Source organism: Palaemon carinicauda, chromosome 38 (genome assembly GCF_036898095.1).
Source record: "Palaemon carinicauda isolate YSFRI2023 chromosome 38, ASM3689809v2, whole genome shotgun sequence".
Classification (NCBI taxonomy): domain Eukaryota; kingdom Metazoa; phylum Arthropoda; class Malacostraca; order Decapoda; family Palaemonidae; genus Palaemon; species Palaemon carinicauda.
This window is the reverse complement of record NC_090762.1, coordinates 4,040,815-4,062,461: the sequence shown is the minus strand read 5'-3', so window position 1 is coordinate 4,062,461 and position 21,647 is coordinate 4,040,815. Positions and strand designations below refer to the sequence as shown.

Here is a 21,647-nt window from a genome sequence, read left to right as displayed (position 1 = left end):
TTTGCAAGATATTACTATATCCTGACTTTTGGATTGTGGACTCTTAAATTGATATTCGTTGTACGGCCTTCATTTTTCTAAAACTCTACACAATTAAATTGATGCTCGAAATCTGGAGATTGACGTGGACATCTTCTAAACTTGTGTGTAACCTCTGATAATATTTTGACAGTTATCATTGTATGTTCTCGCACGGGCTCTCACTTTTCTTTTCATTTGATTTACTAGCTGTGAATGTTTTTGACATTTAAAAATAAAAAGCAAATTACTTTCATTAATGGTGTAGGACACTTGTTCGTTTTCCTTATTGCTCCTCGTAAATTTGCATTATACTGTACATAAGCTGTTGTATGGTCGTAGTTCTATTTTGAGTTGTAATATGTATCCTAGATTTGTTGAATTTTTAAGAATTGGGAACTATCAATAGACGTTAAAATTTTTATTGTGATTGAAAAGAAATTTTGATACTGAATAGTAATTTTAGATGAGAAATCTGAATTGAAAACTTCTTTTAATTAGTTTTGATTAAAGGAATTCAAAACCGATTGGGAAATGAATAGGAATTGAATGGTTATGAAAATAAGAATTATTCAGAATTAAGTATTTTTCTTAAGTAATGGGAGCAATTTATAAGATTATTAAATGGAGTTAAGAAATAAAACAACTCTCCAAAAAATTAGGTTATCATACATATTTGAAAGAGAAGAAATGAAAAGAATAATTGAATAAAACCAAGATGAAACAAGAAAGGTAAAGTGGAGATAAGAATTTAATTTGGAATAAACGATGAATGGAAACAGAAAGTGGATAGAAACATGGCATTGATATTGCGCAAGCCTAACGGAGGGAGACCGTCTTATCTATGCCATATCGGAGCCCAGTTTGGGATTCGAAGACTACAGGATGGGTCCTTATCACGTGCTCTCGCATACCCACCTGCCTTCCAAATTGAGCAAGCTCTCTCTCTCTCTCTCTCTCTCTCTCTCTCTCTCTCTCTCTCTCTCTCTCTCTCTTTAACGCCAGTTGCCTATCTTGAGCTTTTAATTCGATATTTCTCCATTCATCATCTCATACTTCATGATTCATATTCCTTAGCCATGTAGGCCTTGGACTTATAACTCTTCTTGTGCCTTGTGGAGCCCATTTAAAAGTTTCAACTAATTTCTCTTATAGTTCAATTTCTAATCCTGTCCTGCTATTTAACTCTCAATATTCTTCTGAGGGCTTTGTTCTCAAATCTACAAAATCTTTTGGAAATTGTTTCATTGTCATACCACGACTCGTGTCCATACAGTAACACCAATGTCTCTAAACTGATGTATAGCCTGATTTTTATATGGAATTTCAGGCGATTTGATTTCCAAATTTTACTTAACCTAGCCATTGTCTGATTTGCTTTTTTTCTGTCTTTCATTAAACTCAAATTCTAAAGATCCTGTATTAGAAATCATACTTCCTAAATATTTAAATGATTCTACCTCATTAATCCTTTTTCCTTCCAATCGTATTTCATCTTCCATTGCATATTCCATTCTCATCATTTGTCTTTCTTCATGCATTTTGGTAAGCAAGTATAGCAAATCCTGTGGTGTTCTTCTAATAAGGACAGTGTCATCAGCATACTTTAGGTCAACTAATTCCTTGTTACTAACCCAGTCCAATCCTTCACCATCCCCAACTGTTCTATGCATTACAAAATCCATGAGGAGGATAAACAACATAGGTGACAACACATTCCCATGGGGTACTCTGCTATTCACTGGAAACTCATTTGATAGGACTCCACTAACGTCAGCTTGCCACTTGCTATGCTCATGAATAGACTTAATCAAATTTACATATTGAAGAGGAATTCCTTGATAACGCAATACTCTCCACAAAATAGGTCGGTGCACACTATCAAAGGCTTTTTCATAGTCCACAAATGCCATCAAAGGTGGATTTCTATATTCTACGCATTGGTGTACAAGTCTTAAAATGAAAATTTGGTCTTCACAACTTCCACCTTTTCTGAATCCTGCTTGTTTATCTTGTCTTTTCATCAGTCTTTCTCTCTAGTGTCTTTAAAATAAGCTTTCTATATATTTTTATGACAACTGACGTAAGTGTGATGCCTTTAATTATTGCAATCAGTCAGGTCTCCTTTTGTTTGCCATTTTCACCAATGAAAATATATATTTATATATCAGTACATAATGTATCAGGTATTGATTTAATGTAGAGTATACTATAGTATTGCTAGTTGGGCCATTCGAAGTCTTAAACTACTGACTTGTGTCTTCTTTCTTGATTGGTTAGTCAACATGTAATTTACTCATGGTAGATGTATATGGATTGACTCACGAAAAATAGCAGGTTAAAGTAAAATCTCTCATATTTTTTATGAAGATTACAAAAAGTAATATCGTTATGTATTTTCCAGGTATGTTGAAGAGCATGTCCAAAGAACGGGTGTGGCCATTGAAACTCAGGGCTTCAGTTTCGTCACCAGTGGCCGAAAGCGAGAATCTCTTACCGTAAGTTGTTGACACATGTTGGTGGAAGTATGTGGGGGAATATAAGTAATTAGAATTGCTGTTTCAATCCTACTGTCAGCATTGCTTCAGGAAGTCATAGGTAGGCTGCAGTTATCTTGTCTGATTGGCATGAAATTGTGTCATCCAGGAGACACAGTATTGCACCACTTGCATTTCCTAGTTTAACCCTTAAGTACATGATTGTTAACCCGTCAATGAATAATTGTGTTATGTTTACCCGTGTATGAATAAGCGTGTTATGTTTGTGCTGTCTTAGCTATTCGTTGAGTAAATGTTTTTCTTTGGTTTCCACATTTAACACCTCTACCAATGGTATATTTTGTGTTGGGCCTCTTGTAAGTTCTGACATGTTATCAAATGTAAATTCTGTAATGGTGAAGGGTACCCAGTTATTTGCTTCTTTGAAATGCTGTATGCCATTTGACTGATTACTGTTTTAGTTTCCAGTTTTTATTCCATGTTAAATTTATCTTGATGTGCGTAGAATTTTTACCTGTTTGTTATGTGATTGTTTATGAGTGTATAATTATGGAGAAAACTGAATAGATTATGAATCTGCAGAGAAGAATGCATAATTTAAAAAATGCGAAAAAGGAAAACAATTACCGAAATGGTTTCTAACAACAACAAATTGTCAAATCTTCATTGATATTACCAAGCTTATGTAACATAAAGTAATGTATTTTGGGGTTGGAATTGAGAGAACGGAACAGAAAAAAACTAGCAATAGCCCATTTATAGAAGATCGTACATATGAACATCCTGTTAATGAACAGAGTGCAATTTCATGATGAAGTACTGTAAGAATTGTCGTTGATTTATACTCAATATATTTTGCTTACAAAGCAAGTGAAGGATATTTCAATAAGGGCTAAAATTTTGAGGTAGAGCACACAGAGAAAGTTACATTTTTTATGAAGAAGTAACTGATATGTGTAGTTGGTTGAAATAATTGTGAATTGTGTAGATATTGAAAGTTGGAGAAGAGTTGTCAGAGGGGATAGAGAGGTATTGAAGTAACATGTAATTTAATTGGAAAGTTCACAAGACACTGGAGATAGTGCAAAGATAAATGAGGATTTGGGGAAAATATGAATTCAGGCAGACTGTGCTTCAGGTGAATGAGAGTAGACAGAACTAGTCTGGCATACAGCATAGTAAAGAGAAATCTAGCCTGATGTATGGCAAAGGTGCTTAGTTGGGCAATTGATTACTATTTTGCTTATTGAAAGGCACAAAACATAGTTGAAAATATTTTGAATTATGAAATATAAATGGTGACAAAAACTCAAGAGACTGGTGTTGATGTATGCTGTATTGTATACTTAGATAACGTAATTTTCTTATTCAAAATTCAAACTAGCACCATCTGCAAATTATATCCATATTGATGGTATTGTAGACTTGTATAGTTGGTGTATTAGATCTTTAGTTGCAGTGTGGATAATATGCAAACATGTACAAGAAATAACTTAAATTTAAGTCATTCCAATTCCTGGTATGCTCACTTGCAGTTTTTTGACCCGCAGACTTGTCCTCCAAGAACTCGAAGTACAATAGTAGTGCAAAAATCAGTATCATATAAAGGGTAACTCTGTCACAAGCATTTGCTTTTCTGTTAAGCATGAGTAATTGAATATGCAACACAGTCAAAGGATAAAAAGTTGTTTTGCTTAGTTTGTCTACAGCTGCAATCTTTTGATGTTAACCCTTTTACCCCCAAAGGACGTACTGGTACGTTTCACAAAAGCCATCCCTTTACCCCCATGGACGTACTGGTACGTCCTTGCAAAAAAATGCTATAAACTTTTTTTTTCATATTTTTGATAATTTTTTGAAAAAAATTAGGCATTTTCCAAGAGAATGAGACCAACCTGACCTCTCTATGACAAAAATTAAGGCTGGTAGAGCAATTTAAAAAAAATATACGGGGGGTTAAGGGTTGGAAATTTCCAAATAGCCTGGGGGTTAAAGGGTTAATGTCTCCGTTAATTATTATTCTGTGCTTTGAAAAAGCTGGTTGTTGTAGCATTTTTTAGAAGCTGAAGTGCACTTTTTATCTTTTGAAATGCTACTTTTACCCTAAATTTTCTCAACTACTTATTTTAGTAAGCTATAAAGCACTTATGATTTATTGATAACCCACTCACTGTGTCCATGTGGATTTATATTACAAATTTTGTGAACCATCCCAATCTTCTAAGTTTAATTTCTGTTTTATATAACTTGAGGTCACCTTCATTTTAGATTTATATCTTATAAGATCTTGAATGAATGATAACTCGAGCTCTGCAAGCAGTAGACTAGTGCAAATGGAGAAATTACGAATTGTAAAATTTTTGAAAGAATTGTCTTCTAAGGGTTTGATAAAAAGTACGGCACTATAACCACAGGTTAACATTAGATACTCTGCAATGTAAACCCTGTTATGTTTTTTTTTTATTACGGATACCTTGCACCTGCCAAAGTATGTGCCTACTGTACAGTTTTTGACTTTTTTTTTTTTTTTTTGCCAAACAGATTTTTGTTTTTAATCTGCATTGGGAACTCATTTCATGGCGGTTAAGTGAGCACTTCTGTAAATTAGATCCAGGCAAATTGCATGTCTAGTGTAACTCGCTCTTTCTGGTTCTGCAAATAGAATATTCGAGTTTTACTTGTACAGGATATAGCTTACAATGTACAGTTGAACACAGGAATTCCTTGTATGTCTCACTCTGAGGAAGTGCTCTCTGTCACACCCTTATTGAGCGGAGAGTTCCTGCATTGAGCTCCTCTGACCATGGACGCATGTTCTCCCTTCACTATGTTTGGCTACTCACCACACAGGGAGGGTGTAACAGGGTGTACTTCATTAAAGCCAGAAATTCCTGTGTCCATTCATACCTCATTTGGCATATAGATGGTACTAAAAGATATTTACACCACCTTTTAGGTCTCTGATACTTTGCCTTCTCCCTTTTATTTTTTATGGATTACTTTTGTTCTCATCACTGTCTAACTTATGTTGGTGATCTTTCTTTCTGTATATAAAGTTAAATTTATACAGTATTAGTTTTTTCTGCAGCATTTGATGTTTTTTCCTCCAGGTAAGCTTTAGTACCTATCCTGTAATTTGGCATTTTTTACCCATCAGATAGTACCTTATGATGAACACAACTAAACATCAATGTTTTCGTCTTACCTGGCATATGTAATGGTAGTTACGCACTTATTTTTTTCTTTAGAATTTTTCTGTTTCCTTTGTTGAGCAGCAATATATTGAATGTTTTCAAACTGTTGTAATGTGAAATTTTGCTAGTTGCCAGCCAGTTTTGTGTGTACAGTAGATGCTTTCTTTTGCTTTCATGTTTTGTAAGTACAGTACTGTATAAGTTTTTACCAAGAAAATGCATTTTACATTACATTGTATTTATGATATAGAGATTCAGACATTCCCCAATTGTGAACTTTTTTTTTTCTCTCTCAAAACCCATGATAGCAACCATTCAGATTGTGAAAATCTGAGACGAGTTGTAATTTTAGAAAGGTGTGGGTCAGTTATTGATTTGTTTTTCTTGTAGATACAAATTATTCAAAAGTTTTATTTTGTTTTATAAATAATTCTACCCTTTTATATACATTTCATCTTTTGTAACTATATTCCAGACTGTAAAAGTCTATTGCCATCATCTTAAAGATAAAATGTTGATAAGAGAGGATCAATATTTATTTGAATTAATGCATAGTACTGACTAACCCAGGGATTCCAGTGATAGGCCATTAGACTAAACCTTCATAACTGTAAAGGAGGTTAGTGCTGTTGTTGCACCTCATGTGGTACACTGGAGGAGTTATTAAATGTTTTTTGCTGTCTTGATTTGCCCTGGAGCTGCTTTTTCTATCTATGTGTTGTCATTTTCTTGTCATAAATCAAATAGAAATGTTTGTGCTGTGGGATTTTAAAGAACTTTTATCCTGTAATTTTGTTTGCCGTTTCTGAAATACTGATACATGTAGGCTCTCCGATGATAAATGTTTCTCTAGTTTTGCATAATGAATGAGAAGCCAAATTAGCGAAAAGTATGAATGTTATCTGGAATTCAATTAGGTACAACATGTAACACTTAATATTCACGAATCATCGACAAACTTCTGATTTGTCTCTTAGGAATGAATGTGTTGTTACCTTCACATAATAAAAGCAAAGGAAATTTTATTGGATCTTGAATATTATGAATGGGTTACCTGCCTGTAAGTTTGTGCTATTTTTTCTTGTTGTAATAGCTTCAGTTTCTTTGGCAGTAGTTGCATGGAGACACAGGTGTCATTTCAAATGTACAGTACTTTTGAATACTGTAAGTGTTCAGATAAAATAAAAATACAAATGTAATTGCATGTATTCCCATAGCAAGGGATGTTTTAAGTGGGTTGCTGTTATATTTCTGCCACACAAGTTAGAATGAAGGAATGATTTTATATTGGCTTTTGTACAGTTCAGTTTATCATATTAATATGCACACTTCTCATTAGATAGAATTATTTTTTTTCACATCAAACCTTTTACTTTACAATGATAGCCTAATTCTGTAATTGTGAAAAAGTTTATTTTGAAACTTTCCGGGACATTAAGGATAAAAAAAATGGGTTACATCTAAATTGTACTTAAAATATTGTGTGGTAGGATATGTTTTCTTCTGAGAAATTTCTTTATTTGTCAAGTAAAATTATTGCACAGGATACTTTGTACAATGATATACTGTATCAAATTACTTAATTGCATCATCTATTTACAGGGTAATGCCACGCTTCATCTTTACCCACATTTTAAGCCACTGCAGGAAATTGATGGTAAGTTCTATTTCTTGTTTGTGCACAGTATTTATATCTTATTTATATTTGTATTAATGCCAAGGTAAGCATACTTACATCTAGTATTCATGGATGGTAGTGTTTTAAATGTATGTGGATATTAAACTATACTTTTTACCACCTTGGGTGGTTTTTAAGATACGGTACTCTGCAGGCATGCTTATCAGTATCTCGTACTGTCATTATTATTATTAAGTGTTACAAATTCATATCGCTTTCAGAGAAGAGCTGTAGGCTTTCTCTTGAGATGAAAATTCACATTTTGTTCTTGAATCCTCTGCAAGATGTTTTTTCATAACACCTTGTACAATGTAGGCATTAATTACAAGTCTGTTCAGTTTCCTTTAATGCCCTACTGTATATCTGTTCCTGCTTCCATTTTGCTGTCAAATATCTTGGCTCTAACTCAGTGTAATCTAACTTTTAAGTTTTTAATTCAAGAATCTTGGTCACTGAAGACACTAAGAATTGATAAATTTATTATGAAACTGGAGCATAGGTAGGGGTCTTTATTTCCGACTGCCATTTTTTTTTTTTTTGATGATGGAATGTTTACTGTTTGAAATAAATCAGATAATCATTGCCTATTGTGAGGCCAAACAGGGTAACAGGAAAGCTCGTGTAATAGTTAGGACTTAGTGGTAAATTATGGGTATTTAAATGTCTGCAATGTCCCTTAGCTGCACCCACCTTTTGGCCTGCAACACTAATTTACCATACATTATAGGGCAACTGCAGGGTTTTCCTCAGTTGCACATCGACACTAAATGTCCTAAGCATTCCGAATCAAAACCATTCCAATTTTTTGGGTAAAATGTCATATATAAATTGCTGAGGCTTTAACTATAGTCTGTTGTCAAGGTCCTTTCAGACAGTTGTGTAGCCATTTCTTGAAATCAAAATTCTGACTACGATTAGGTTTTTAATTTTGTTTTCGCTGCTCATACTAAAGTGATGGCCATTCATTTGTAATGTACTTGTATTAAACCGAGCTGAGTTCCAGTTATACTGACCTACTAAACTTCTTTTTTCCAAGTTTATTCCAACTGAAGTGCTAGTGCTATTATTCATACATAGATAAGAAGGGTACAGCAATTGTTCAGTGAAACAATAATTAGTTTTGGAGACTAAATAAAAAGTAATTCACAACGTTCAAGTTGAAAAGAAAGAAAAAAGAACAAGTTAATATAAATTAGTATTTACTATTCCTTACAACTTGAAATATTGTTGTTCGGTGATGGTATATAAAGTTTATCTCTGTCTCTGCTATCAATGGTCCCTTCCTGTCTGTCAAACATGGGTGCACGTGTGCGGAAACCACAGCTGTGTATTCTCTCTCTCTCTCTCTCTCTTTTAGGTAATGATTTTTATAAGTTGTTTTAATAAGCAATTTTTGTTATGTATATACTGTTACTTTTATACTAACCTTTTTGGTCATGGCAAATATTAGAAACAGGTGAGGTGACAGCTATTTGAAGTTTATGAACAATTTCATTAGTATAATAAAATTTTTCTCTTTTTGGAAAACTAGTCAGATTCAGTTAACTGTTAAAAACTACAGCATGTAGAAAAACTGAAGGTAAAAATGCACTTATTTATGGGCAGATGTCTTTTCCTCATCAGTACATTAGGGTTTGAACTGATAAGATTTATTAACTATAACCGTACAGTGTACTAGTGTGGTTTTTATGTAGAAACTGAATGAACTGTTGAGAGCATGCCTTTTTGTGTGTGTGTGTGTGTGTGTGAGTGAGAGAGTTTACATAACCAAAGTTTTCTATTGGCATTTGTGACTAGAAAAGAAAATACTGTATTCCCATACCATAATTAATATTTCCAAACTGTTCTTCACTTCTGATTTTACTTATCAACTTCACTCTGTATTTTACATATCAACTTAAATGGTGCACTGCTAAGTAATTATTGATATTATGTACTGCATAAGTCCAAAGATACAAGTTTTCCAGAAAACCACAAAAATTATATAACTGTGATGACAATACTGTGTGTACTATACAATAAATCCAATGTATTGATAATTAGAAGTGGTATGCAGTTGTTATTTGGACCGGTTTTGTGTACAAGCATTTTTGTTTTAATTGGTATCAAATTTTTTCTGCATAATGATTGTTTATTTATGACATAAACACATTAAGTTCATTTTACTTTGGAAATAACAATAATGATGCATGGGCGTGGCAATTTGAATTTAAAAATGGAGAGAAGGGGCATTTCTATGTTGTTGGTAGTCTGGTATCTTTAGGGATAATATTTGATTACCTTATTGGGAGTTATATTCTATGCTCTTGAATTTTCGGTTATATTTATTTCTTGAGAAATTCTGTTAAAAATTTTTTTAAAAAAATCAATTCCTTTCCTGTTTGAATAAGTGATAAGAAAATTTCATTGTTGTTTGAATAAGTGACAAGAAAATTTCATTGTTGTTTGAATAAGTGACAAGAAAATTTTATTGTTCAGTGTTTTTAAAAGCTATGGCAGTTGATTTTCGTATAACATTTTTCTTCATTGCTTGTCATACTTTTCTCAGAAAAGAAAAATCAATCACATGTTATTTTCAGTTTGTCCAACTCCCAATATTGTCTACTATCTGTGTAAAGTGATATGCTTTGGGTAGGTGATAGGTGGCGTTGTGTGACGTCATTGGGAGTGTATAAGTAGTGGGTCCTTGCTTATTCCACTGTCAGTACAGTCACACCCACGGTCATAGGAAGAGGATAAGCTTCCTAATGGTGGCTCTTAGGTGCAAACCGTTTGTTCAGATGCGCAGTACTTCTGTATATTTGCTAGGTTATCATCATGATAGGACAACGGTCGTCATGTCAGAAGTAATTACATTTTATTTTATTTCAGTATTATGTTATTCTTGCTGTAATAATAGATTGTGTGTATTTGCCAAGAAGATAAAATGTCAGAAGTTGATAATCTGAAGTTTGTTGTGTTGAGAATGTCTCTTCTTTGGGCTTCTAGCGAGATTAAATAGCGAGCTGCCCAATGAAGGGCTGTTCTCGGCACAGTAAGTCATCGGTGTTTCTGGAAATGTCAACTTTATACTTCGTTTCTTACCAGTGTTTTTTTTGTTGAGTATTTATATGATATTCATCATGTTTGTATGTCACTGCCATATTTGTATTAATTAGTATGCTTTACTTACAAGAGATGCTTTTTGTTGTTATCCAGTTGCAGTGTGCTATTTTTTTGAATAAGAAATTGGCCACGTATGCAGGATTAGATTATTTTCAATACATATTCTTATATTCACATCTGAGCCAGAACTCATTGTATTTTTCTTATTTGTTAAAGACCATTCATTATATTTCTATACTTAAATTAATGGGAAGAAGTGAATTTAAAGGTGCAAAATATATTTAAAGAAAGGAGCTTGAAAGGAGCTTTTGGGAAGTATTTTACATTTTAATAGGTTCATGTGTTTTTAAAGAGAGCATAATGTGAAATTTTTAATAAATCTGCAGTTTTTCATAGACACTTTTTTGGAAATTATTTGTTTTATTATTGACTTGGGAAAGCATTTCACTTATCAGAGTTGGGTTATGTTGTCTATGTATTGTAGTTATGAAATTTATGTATTGGGGCTTCATGTAGGGTTGCTGCTAGAGGTTTTAGGTATTGATTGTTATTTTAGTTCTAAAGATTCCTTCAATGTATGTTTCATATTGTAGAATATCTTGATGCTTTTATGAACTATGGTATGAAAAATCCAGATGTGTTGATTTATATCTTGTGGAAATAGCATGCCTAAACATATTTGTTTTAATAAAGATTTTGTTTTATTCATCTAGTCATATAAATATTAAAATCGGAATGTTAGCAATTCATGTTTCACCATTGGAACTTGGTGCTGAACACACTTGAAAGGATGAGATTGATTCAAGATTTTTTTTTATGCAAGCAATCTTACCTAGTTAGAATTTTCAAATAGCTCCTCATTAATAACGCTTAGTATATACTTAAAGAACATACTCTTGGAGTATTAGTTCACATTGGTTGTTTCTTTGAATATTTAGTGACCCAAGTCAGGTTCCAAAGAAATAGAAATTCAATTAAGTAGTCACCAAAAACAATCATCGTCAAAAATTGGTACAAGTGGAGACCTCTGTAATTTAGAATTCAGGCAGAAAATGCATGGCGGAAAAAATGAGAGAAATCTTACAGAAAATAACTGATGATTATTTTGCCTAGCAAAAAAACAGGCATTAGAATGCTGTTATGCTTCTGTGAAGCAAAAAAATTTACCTGAAGGTAGCAAGACAAAACCTCATAAATAATATTACAAGTACTGTAATTAAATTATTAAAACATAAAAAATTACCAGTTTAATAAGATTAACGCTAATAAGAAGTTCATTATTCGTAAAGTATATTCTATTAAAGGAAAATATGTACATTAATTTACATGACTGGAAAATTGCATTTTTGAAGACATGCACTCTAGTCTTTTTTTTTTATAAACAATTTGTAGTAAAATATGTTATGTATTCAGCACTTAGTTATTTGCTGCTGTAATTGAAATTAATATTTTGTAGATAGAATGATAATTGAATTCAGGGTTAAACTAATTTTTGCATTTGTTGGTCTACTTATTAGGGTAAACAAGGACATTAGCAATTAAATGTACTGTACTGTGTTTTTGCATAAGGAACTTTACATTAGGGTTTGTATCTTCAGCTAACAGCCTGTCTGAGTTACCTAATAATGTATTTCAGTCATTCAGTTTAAGGATTTTCTTATATATATATATATATATATATATATATATATATATATATATATATATATATATATATATATATATTAAATTCCAATTGGTACACACCTTTGTTTTAATAATAATACCTGTCTATTCATACTAGAACCCAATGTATTTGTTGTTTAATGGTCATGTGAGTCCTGAACTAGGAAATTTAAAAATATATATGTCTCAACAGGTGTTGTGGATTACTTGACGACAGAGATTAGCACTTCTAAACAAAAAAAGTTCAGTCTCGTCACGTTTATTGATACACCTGGCCTTGTGGATGGCGATATGAAATATCCCTTTGATGTCAATCACTCCATGCTTTGGCTAGGTGAGTAGAGACTATTTTTTTAAAAGGTAAATTTGTATGCAGTGGCAACTTTTATTTAATTCTATAAGATGTCATGTAGTACTGTCATGGTCAGTTAACAATGGTAATAAATGTAGTTTTTTTTTTATAATTGTAATAAACTTACCCTTATGTAATTTTTGTTTAAGGGTTTTTTTTTTTTTTTTCTCGGCTGTCATAATTTGTGTTGGGTGATCTGGTTTCAGCAATTAAAAAATTTTTGTTATAAAATGATTGTTATTTTGCAAGTTTTTATCCATTTAATTTTTTTCAGGTGATTTATGCGACTTGATTTTTGTCTTCTTCGATCCTATTGGTCAAGCGTTATGCAAAAGAACACTCAATATTGTAGAACAGTTGAATGAGACCCACTCAGACCGCATGCGTTTCTATCTTTCCAAAGCTGATGAAGCTGGCCATGAAAGCGACAGACAAAGGTGATTAAAGTTTTGAAAAGTTTTTTACAAACAACCACTTTGTATTATTTAAGCAAGGCAATTTATGAAATTTATAAAAAAAAAAAAAAAAAAAAAAAGCTAAGCACTTGCAATTTTCAGTCATTGCACTCAGGGTAAATTGGAATTTTTTATGTAAAGTATTAAAGTATCAAATTTAAGCCCAGCTAAAATCCAATAACTAAAACTTATTTTAAAATAAAAATAGCTCATCCATAGCCTCAAGTGGTTTATGGGATACATTCTCCTTGATTCTATTTTAGAAGCTTTTTTGTTACAGTAAATATAAAGCAGAGTACTGTACATTGGAAATTGAATACCAGAAACAGAATTGTATTTTTCCAGGGCTGTCTCCACACAATATCAATTTAGGAAAACCTATTACTTAGTGACATAGGGTACTTTACTGGAGAGACATTTGTTCAATATTGAGAATGTCGATCTTTGAGCATTTGTTTTCTCAAACGTGCAAATTCACTATCATACCCTGTAGGTTTAGTTTAGTAGGATGGTGTTTCGGTTAACGAATCATATACCTTCCCTGTGATACTGATTTGGAAAAGTGTTTAACACACTGCTGTTGCGTCTATTTGTTACCGTTTATGCCGAACTGAAGAACTTTATGGTAATAATTCTTATTGATACCCCGACATCAAATTTTACTCCTAATTTACCCTATTTTTACCTTGTTAATGATATTAAGAATTACTTGAACTACCAACCAAAAAACTACTGTATATAATTGCGCAATTTAACTCACTAATTTTGATGACAAATTTTGAAGCTAAATTCTAGGGGGTTGTATTATACACAAGATATAAGATTAGTATGTGCACCCTTTTAACAGTGTTAAAAAAATACAGCTATATTTGAAATAAACTGGATTTTCATTGAACTGGTGTTTCACTTAGACATATCCAATAAGAATGCGAGCAATATTTACATTTTAGTATCGTATTAATAATGAAAAACAGCAAATTGTAAACTTTTCCATTGTTTACATTTACAAGTTGATCGACAGTCATTTATGCTTTCTAAATCATCTGATTAAGGCAAACTATCGAAGGATTTTCTTATTTCCTAAAATAAGAAATTATTACTTGATCTATCATTTTCCAATTAGCATACTAATTCAAAGTTTTATTTGAAACACTTCCGACCATATTTCATTTATTGTAGAGTTGAATCGCATATAGAAGTTAACCGGAGTTTCATTCATGTTGCCGATGCACGATAATTTATAGTTTTTAGATGTGGTGCTTTATTGTTAAGCTTAAGTTATTTATATCATGTCATAACAAACTAAATTCTCATTTACATTTAATTACGCGACTTGCACATTCATAGGTTCGCACTAATTTCAATTTTGTTTTCTCGCCTTCATTTACAGTTTGTTAGTTTATATTTAACAGTAGATTTTCTTTATTTTTCTCTATTGTGATTAAGGCTTATCATGTAAAAATGTCAGTCTTATGTTACTTTGTTTACTATCGTACGATGATTGAAATTGTTCATGACAAAACAGCTGATTTTTTTGTTTGGTCGTTATTGTGGGTGTATGCGTTTAAGCAATGATTAAAACGTTACTAATGATAAAAGTATCATTATCTTTTAATTTTCTAACTCATTGAAGTAGATGGGATAAATAAATGTTAAATCAATAATAAAAACTAAACATAATGAGCCATTACCTTATTTTATTTACCTACTCACTGATGGAGCCAGCAATACAGTATATGAATGTCTTGACCAACCAGGGTGGGGTATAGCAGTTATTTATGGTGCGCTAAAGGTATTTGGTAGCTTTCTAAGTATGTGCGATAGTAGAAAAACGCTATAGCAGAGTTTTTAGTGAATGTAACAGTTGTTATTACAAGCAATACTGCAACCATATTTGGAAAAGAATACTAAAAGCCCTAAGGTCTTCATAATGATAGCAGCCCAATACATAAAAAGAAACTATATTAAAGAATTGAATGTAAGAGAAATAAAAGATGATAATAACAATGTGCACGAACATTTTTGTGGATATCCATGGCTAGAAATGTAAATATCCACAGAATACTGGCTATAGAGTACTGTACTTTACTTATGTTCCTCAAAGCCTCTCATGTAAATTGGCAACATATTAATAATTGACAGCTAAAATGAACTAAAGATAAAATATAATTTTAATAATAGAGTATTGTAGTGGAAGGACTATTTGCATGTAACAGTAGTTGGGTTATTTTCACATATTATTTACCAATGGCTAAACCAAGTCCTACAGGAAAAAATTTCCAGAAAAGTCTACTTTAGCACCCTTTAACAATTTAAAAGAACTCAAAAACCCTAGACTGTAGAAGGCCATTGGATAGAGCTTGTACCATTATCCAAGACTATAAAACAGAGTTGATTAAGGTGGTTTTTTGTGTGATAAATGTTTGCATTCAAAAAAATATATTTTATGGTAAATGTTTGCATATTTTAATATTTTGTGATATATTTTTTATTTTATGGTCAAGTCATCCTTTACAATTTTCAGGGTGATGATGCAGATTGTTCAAGAGCTGTGTAAGCGTCCAGGACTCAACAAAACTGGCTTTGATATGCCAACGATCTACATACCAAATCCAAATAAAGTATGGTTCAATAATGCAGCATTTATTTTCTGCTAGGTCTTGTTAGTAATAGGAATTTGCTCAAACTTTTGAAATAAAATCATTTTAATTTTAACTTAATTTTCTTGTATGAAGGGAAGAATTTTGAGCCGTCTAATTGAAATGCATTAATCACTAAATTTTAATTTGCAAATCAGTATATTGAGAGGGAGAGGAAATTACTAATTAGATGAATGTAAATCAGTGTACTATATATTAGTGAATTTTTATCCTCTCTTTTAGAGAATCTAGTAACATTACTACTATTACAGTACAGTATTGCTAGTCAATTACTCTTATTAACACCTTGCTCCACTTACAGTCCACAAGATGTGTGAACCAAATTGAAGATGTTTGTAAAGACATCGAGAAGACTATCAATCAGACTATACAGAACACATTAAATCAGCTAGAGAAGGATTGTGAGCAGATTTCAAAACTAGTTGATAGTGCTATCAAAGCCGATGACCAGGCTCGATCTTACAACTTCCGTGCTAAGGTATAGTAAAATCAATACTTTTGAAGGTGTTCTAAATCTGTGGAACTTATTTTTATGTCAACTTAAAAAAGGAATTATTTTCATTTATTCCTTTACTTGTCTGTTTTTTTTATGCATTGGCATATAAAGTTAATTGAAAATAATTGTTGTTTGTAAGTTATGACAGCTATTTGGGATGAGATATATGTAAAGTATTTTAACCAGAACAGAGATTCATTTCTATTCTTGATAAATGACCTAAATGAATTGGTAATTGATGCAAGGAAATGACAAAAAGTTTAGATGGAGTCAGATAGATGATGCCAAGAATCTTTAGTAGACCATTCCAAGAACAGTAAACATCTTTTCTCTTAGTATATCAAATATTATTATTAATATTCTAACCAAACTGCCAGGTTGAAATAAACTCTGGTAAGGCTATTAGTAATGTTTACAAGATGATTATTATTAATGTGTCTTATGCTAACAACTTAACTTATCCCTTGGTGTTCTGAGAATACTGTCAGAGTTTCACTATCAAAAAAAAAAAAAAATCAAAATACAGTACTCTTATTTTCTAATATATCAGAATTTTAAGCCTTTTACGATCTTTAAAATCCAAAGGAAATCAATTATTAAAATTAATTGTTTAGTGAATATAAATTCCTACTTATTGGTTTATTTAAACTAATGAATTTGTTCCTATGCAAATACAAACCTTTATTAATAAATTATTTTTGTACAATCTATGTGATAACTTATATTGTAAACCCAACCTAAATTACTTTTAGATGGAATTTTTTTTCTTTAAATTTGTAATGCATTTGTATTTAGTTTTATATTTTCTTTTCCCATTGTTCTTATCATGATATTGACAGGTTTGAAAGTCGCTGCCCATTATAAAACTAAATGCATACCAAAGTAATGTGTTTTTCTTTAGAAAAGTTATCCAGTTTCCACATTTTGCCTTTTGTTTAAAAATTTGAGAAGGATTCTTCCTCTTACTACAGCTTGTTGTTTTCCAACTTAATAAATCATCAATGCTTAAAATTTTCATATTTCACAGGTTTAGAAGCCTATGTAGATACAATGACCATGTCAATTGATTCTTGTATAAACAAGACTAAATTATTAGCCTTTTAATAACATGAAACTAATATACTGTCAATACAAAGAGCTTGTTCTGTTACTAAAGTAGTGACACCACAGCTCTTGATGTAATGCTCACAAACATTTTGTGTACCAGAACCAAATTTGATTTTAATTTATAAAATAACTTCCACTGTCATGTCTCAAATCCTGCAACTGAGCTTTATTTAATATTTTTTATCAATTAAGTGATAAATTTAACTTAGGTATTACAGTAAAATGGAAGTACAGAATAACAGATGTAAATAGTTTAGTGCAGCTTAGTATTTCCAGTGTAGCCTATATATTTTCACCGAAATTATTATTGAATATGAAAAAATATGCCTAGTTTTCAAGTAGACCTTTGAGAGCATAATTTTCAAGATGCAAATCCAATTGATCTATCCCATTAATTGGAAGATTAAACTGATTTCCACATTGATGCTAAATAAGCTGTCTAGTTTTGTCCTTGATGCATTGAGTTAGTATTGCTGGTGATCGTTGTACTAAACAAGGCTTTTTATGATAAATGGGTTCATATAAAATTATTTGCTGCAAAAATAATAGATCTATTGATTGATTCCAAATCTTTCATATTCTGTGGAACACCTTTGAAGTAGAGGTCTGTAATTTTCCCAGTGAAGTATGCTAACAAAGTGGTCAGGTTCAATAATATTGTAATAATATTTTTTTCATGGACACTGGTTTAAACATGGAACTGGTTATTTTTCGGTCCTAAAATATTTCGATTAGAATCTTAAATGGTGGGGAAATGATTGCTGTTGGAACAACTTTCAATACCAGTTCAGTATACATTTATTACATGAACAAGCCAATCTTGTGATATCCCACATTGACAGATATGTACATAATTGAAATTTTTTCACAATTTTTATTTCAGGTTAAGGGGATTTCGTTGTCATTGTTTGGTTTTCTTCTGCCTGTTGCACTACTGTTGCAACTCCTTGTAGCTTCTGCTCCAAGAGAGGTCCTCATAAACTTGCTGGGAGAATCTCTAGCTCAATCAACCATCGGTTTTATGGTACAGTACTGCTATATCATTATTATTTTATTTTACATAAGTATAGGTATAAAAAATGTGTTGAAGCATTTTCATTTCAACTTTTTTTAGTACTAGATCATAGAGCATTAATTATAATTAATTTAGAAATTAAATTATTCTAATATCCAAGTTTGAAATTTTATGATTTTTCTTCGAAGGAGGAGAGTAAGTAATAAATTTGAAAAATCAAGTATTTTTCCCATAGTAAGAGTTCTATCTAGGTAGTGAGATGAGCTGGTGTACTTCCGACTAGATCCGACCGCATCTCACATTTTAAATGTCTCATTCCTTAATATTTGAAATGATCTAGGAATTTATCCACTCAGTTTCCAACATGTGATTATGAAAGAGCAGTGTCAAAACCTTTTACTAGGAGAACATTTACAAACAATATTGAAGCAACCTCCATAATTCCATCCAAAGTCTGGGGGACTTTGATAGTAACACTATGTCCAGGAACAAACCTGGATCATTGATAAAACTTGATTGAGAAGATAGCCATACATTACTCCATCCTAACATCTAACAGTCCTCTTATTTCATTCTTTAAATTATTTTAGATTAAGCTTCAATCCTTACACCACAAAATTTACTAAAGGGATATGGCTGTGTGGGTAAGAGAAACTTAAGCAGCGGCAGGGATACGATGGTCGAAGAACCAGACTGAACTAATATTCCTTTCTATATTTTCTAAGTTATGTTTCCCTGCCCTGCTAATTTCAGCGATACATAAATACTAATCCATTATATATTCAATCAAGCTTTGACATGCCTTACAATGAGGTAATGTAGATGATTACGGAACTACATATGATTTTAAGTAGCAAGTAAAACATATTTATCCTTTTATTATGATTCTCCTGCCAGGTATTCGCCAGATACCCTGAGGGTTTCATAACTAAGGGGTCCTTTTATTATGATTCTCCTGCCAGGCATTCACCAGATAACCTGAGGGTTTCATAACTAAGGGGTAGAGCTATGGCAACTTAATTCATTCCATTGTGCCTTTATTTAATAGTCTGGATTTTAAAATTACATTCTAGTGTTATTACTATTAGCTGCTTATCTTTTTGGAATTTATTAGTTTCCTTAAAGTAGTATTGAGGTTATAGAAGTAACTCTTTGTTGTTAACCCTTTTACCCCCAGGCATTTTTTTTTTTTCAAGCACATTTTGCAACATATATTTTTTAAATTGCTCTAACAGCCTTAATTTTCATCATAGAGAGGTCAGGTTGGTCTCATTCTTTTGGAAAATGCCTGAAGTTTCTCATAAAGTTATAAAAAATATGCAAAAAAAAATGTAAATAGCAGTTTTTTGCAAGGACGTACCAGTACGTCCATGGGGAAAAGGGATGAGTTTTGTGAAATGTACCAGTACTAATATTGGGGGTAAAAGGGTTAATTGATTATCATGCATTTGAAAACCTTTCAAGTTTATATGCAATTTTTGTTTTATCAATTTTTTTTTGTTTCCATTAATCTTTTATAGATTTGTCTTAATTGTATTTGGGTCTTTGAAGGATATTTTGAAGTTCCACTCTTATTTATGAACACACTATTAGAACCTCCTAAGGTGAAGTGCACTTTTAATCCAGATTAAATATATTGCCATAAATAGTGCTGTAATTGATCTTTACAATTTCATGTTAATCTCTCTATCTCCTTTTCTTTTTTAGGCACCAGCAACCGCTTTTTGGGAAACTATTTCAGATGACAATCAGGTTGTGGTCCTTGGTTCAGTTCTTGCCATGTCTGGCCTTTGCCTGCTTGTGTCACGGTTCTTAAACCAGTCTAAACCAACTCTACAAAGACGTTCTAGGAAAATCCTTCTAGAAAAGAGAGAATATGTAAATACACACGTTAAATCTCAGAAGGTGAGAAACTTCCTTATTCCTAAAAGGGTTTGAAAAATCTATGCATAAGTTTAACTGAAGTGAAACATATTATTGGTGTAGTATTGTAAAGTGAAAAATTAATTGCAATGTATGTATTTAACTCTTATTTTATTTACTTGCAGCAAAAATTGTATTCCGAATACCTCCAGCAAAGTGTTTCTGATCAAGATCTGTAATTGAATCTCCCAGTGTGAAGAAGGTTCCTACAAACATGACAGCTACAGGAGTACAAAAGACATATTTTCTACAGATCACCTTGTGCCTAAACTTTTTTACTCATATTTTATTATTAATCATTCAGAATTTTAATTATAATTTACTATTTGTGTGCTATTCAGATATTTACAGTTTTATACAAGTGGACAATAATGAATTTTTATAGTAGGAAAATGGGACTGTTTCAGCTTTCATGTTTTCCTTGTATATCTATTGTTTATTTAATTTGTTGATACCAATGATTTATAGAATTCATTACCGGTATTATGTAAGAAGCATATTCTTTTAATTAAAATAAAATCACTTATTTCCAACCACGTATAATTTGTCATTTACACTTGCATCTGGCAGGAATACTATGAGAGTATGTATATATATATCATATCTTTAATGTATATTGTACACATTTTGATGTATATGACTTCTGTCCATAATCTTAAACTGTAAGAAATGGTGAGAAAATCAAATGGTGCATTACAAAGTAAAAAAATTTTACTCTACATAATTTCCTTGGTATACATCTTTGTTCCAATGTGAAACAAACCTTCGTCATTTAATAGGGGCATACTCTAGCGTGAGCTGCAAATGGCCAATGAAGAATCATTGAGATTTTGGCGGCCTTCCTCCAACAGTATGAATGGTTGACAAGGTCTGACTCGGCCATGGGTAAGCCATTCTAACTGGCCGTTGTCCTCTTCAGACTTGTTTTCATCTGGCCTTTGAAAATTGTTTTCCCATGTCTTAATTGCTTTTAATCAGTTTTTCAGTATGTGTGAAGCAAATGACTAACGTATAAGTGTCCTGAGGTTGATGGACGTTGTTGTGGAATGTACAAGTTATGAGGATGTTGATCCTCATCCTTTGTGTCTGGTGTGCAGGGGCTATGCTGCTTGTCTGAATCTCCTTGTGTTGTGTAAGTAGTAGTTATCATCCCAATGGGAGAAATTTTCATGGAAGGAGGAAAAGAGCAAAGTGTGATCTTTCTCCATTATCTTTATTGAGGTCGGACAAGACGCTTAGGACAAAGGCCTCGGTCTTGTCTTCTAGCTCATATTTCCCTGCCTGCTCCTTCTTCATGAACTTTTCCCAAAGGGAGATGAGGAAGGATGACAACCAAGTGATGCCTGAGGTCTTCAACCCTTCTGTTGCCATTATTAAACAGATGAGCCTATGCTTGAGGTTGATCTTCAAGCTACATCTTAGTCAGTCATTGAGCATGCTCCAACTGAAGCTCGCCATTCTTTAGTTGAGAAGCACCCTAT

General features: G+C 32.2%; 1 protein-coding gene across 2 annotated transcripts in view; it reads left to right on the top strand.

Annotated features, from left to right (window-relative positions):
* The window catches only part of LOC137630383 (uncharacterized), a 30,576-nt gene extending 9,877 nt beyond the window's left edge, over positions 1-20,699 (top strand). The window contains exons 2-10 of one of the 2 annotated variants that reach the window (XM_068361830.1): positions 2,423-2,516; positions 7,313-7,367; positions 12,352-12,492; positions 12,785-12,947; positions 15,490-15,586; positions 15,927-16,103; positions 18,112-18,252; positions 19,951-20,148; positions 20,292-20,699. In XM_068361830.1, coding sequence (XP_068217931.1) covers positions 12,450-12,492; positions 12,785-12,947; positions 15,490-15,586; positions 15,927-16,103; positions 18,112-18,252; positions 19,951-20,148; positions 20,292-20,345 — 873 coding nt within the window. In that variant the 5' untranslated portion in view covers positions 2,423-2,516; positions 7,313-7,367; positions 12,352-12,449 and the 3' untranslated portion in view covers positions 20,346-20,699. Of the gene's footprint in view, positions 1-2,422; positions 2,517-7,312; positions 7,368-10,098; positions 10,235-12,351; positions 12,493-12,784; positions 12,948-15,489; positions 15,587-15,926; positions 16,104-18,111; positions 18,253-19,950; positions 20,149-20,291 lie in introns of those variants that run through there. The other variant, XM_068361829.1, reaches the window with a different exon arrangement.
* Positions 20,700-21,647: the final 948 nt, after the last annotated feature.